Source organism: Octopus bimaculoides, chromosome 25 (assembly GCF_001194135.2).
Source record: "Octopus bimaculoides isolate UCB-OBI-ISO-001 chromosome 25, ASM119413v2, whole genome shotgun sequence".
In the NCBI taxonomy this organism is placed as follows: Eukaryota; Metazoa; Mollusca; class Cephalopoda; order Octopoda; family Octopodidae; genus Octopus; species Octopus bimaculoides.
The window spans coordinates 27,397,907-27,400,069 of record NC_069005.1 but is presented as its reverse complement, the minus strand read 5'-3'; the positions used below and the strand labels follow the sequence as shown (position 1 = coordinate 27,400,069).

The window sequence follows — 2,163 nt, the reverse complement described above, 5'->3', positions numbered from 1 at the left end:
ACACATATATATAAATGTTAAACAATGAGAATGAATGCTCAGCACTGCATTGGTGGATAGAATTTCCTTATTTGCGTATTAAGGCTACCATTGGTTTCAATATATATATATGTATGTATGTGTGTGTGTGTATATATATATATATATATATATTACACATATATGATGATGGCTGTCTACTTGTGACCAAGGAAGACCATTGCTGACCTTTAGGAACATTGTGTGCTCTAGGACTAACTTATATTTTGCATTTGCAGCTTCATTGGTGGCTAATGAGTCCTGCTCTTGACAAGCATGCACAACTACAAGCAATGCAAACCAATCTTTCCCTATTCACTACACCAGCGGTGTGCTTTCGAGCAGCACACTAAAATTCTTCTTGCAGTATACATGCTGCTTCAAAGCTGTCGACCCTTCCTCTATTTGTGGCAATGACAGGCATTGCTCTGCCAATCGCTCTCCTGTATATCACAGGCCTTTAATGAGGACTTGACAAAGTCCTTAAATTGCAGCCTTGGTTTCTGCAGAGGTCTCTTTCCACTAGCAAGTTCCCCGTATAACATCTGTTGAGGGATCCTGCTATCCTTTATTCTAATAAGGTTTCCAATCCAACATAACCGGTGCTTGTGTACCATTGCCTCAATACTCAAGATATCAACTTTCCTCAGGACCTGTGTGTTATATATATATATATATATATATATAATGTATATAATTGCTGTGTGAGTGTATGGTGAACTCAAAAATCACTTTCAAAAACATCTAGAATTTCAATAAAAAAGACTTGACCACATTCATACATCTATTCTTGAATGAATACAAAAGAATAAAAAAACAAGACGTGGAAATGCAATTATAATTTTTATTGAAGAAAGTTAAAAACATCTGGTTTTTTAATTAAAAACCTTGACTATTACAAACATTTGACCACACTAATACAAGAACCAAACCTCTTTACCTCTCCCACATTAATGAATACAAAAGAATAAACACACATGAAAATACAGTTATAATTTTTACTGAAGAAAGTCAAGAATATCTGGTTTTTCAATTAAAACCGTCACTAATTCAAATACAAAAGGTCTTTTTCCTTTCCCACCCTAGAAAGTCACTAAGTACTAAACAAATAAATCTGATTATCCAACATTCTGACTACCTTATTCTAAATATAAATTATCTGTACATCACTTCAAAAAAAGACTCAATATATTTATATACATATATATATATATTTATATACATATAAACATATTTGTATGTTTGCATGTGTGTGTGTGTATATATATGCATACATAGAGGCAATGCGTGGTGTTCAATCATATAAATGATATATAGATATATGCATATATCCATACATATATGTACATACCTACATCTATATGTATACATACAAGCATATATGGGTACAGGACATCACAAAAAACGTTAAACACAATGAGAAACTAAAACATAAAGACGAGGACAGAAAACGAACTTTTTTCGAACAACGAAAAAAAAAACAGAAACGCGACATACAACATAAAGAATATCACCCTTCTTCAGTTGTCCCTGCTCCATCTACTCCGTGTGCATATTTATGCATGCATGTATATGTGTATTATAAAATGCTAAAGTAAGCTTCGTATAAATACTTACTTGGTAGTACTCAGAAAAATTCAATACTTAAGCTGTAACTCCTTCATCAAATGTAGGTAGCACTTATGTACAATGTTAGCTATAAAAACAATCTGCATTGAGCAGGTATGGAAGCAGAAAAGAAAGACAAACTTCCTGTATTGTGACAGACAGATTTCATAAAGCAACAGACAAAATTACTTCCCCAGTGAAATGTTTCATTTCACTGTTTGTCCTTAAATACTTGAATAAATATTGCTAAAGTACTGAGATCTATCATACTTCTCCATCAATGCTCTATGTAAAAAATTATTACTTTTTTTTTTTGTCAATGTTTTATGATATTTTTTTTTTCTGCAGTATGTGTAAATGACAAATATGGACCAAACTGTCAGCATGTATGCCACTGTGCAGACAACAGCAAGTGTAACCGTCAGACTGGTGTATGTTCCAGTGGAGGATGTGCTCCAGGTTATGAAGGCACCAAATGTCAAACAGGTTAGTGATGCAACATGTCACACACACACACACACACACACACACACACAC

The 2,163-nt window shown here is 33.5% G+C and overlaps 1 protein-coding gene across 1 annotated transcript in view; it reads left to right on the top strand.

Moving 5' to 3' along the window:
- LOC106876469 (fibrillin-2) overlaps positions 1-2,163 on the top strand; it is a 148,187-nt gene that overhangs the window by 97,554 nt on the left and 48,470 nt on the right. The window contains exon 33 of the mRNA XM_052976637.1: positions 1,975-2,112. Within this exon, the coding sequence (XP_052832597.1) occupies positions 1,975-2,112 (138 nt within the window). The remainder of the gene's footprint in view (positions 1-1,974; positions 2,113-2,163) is intronic.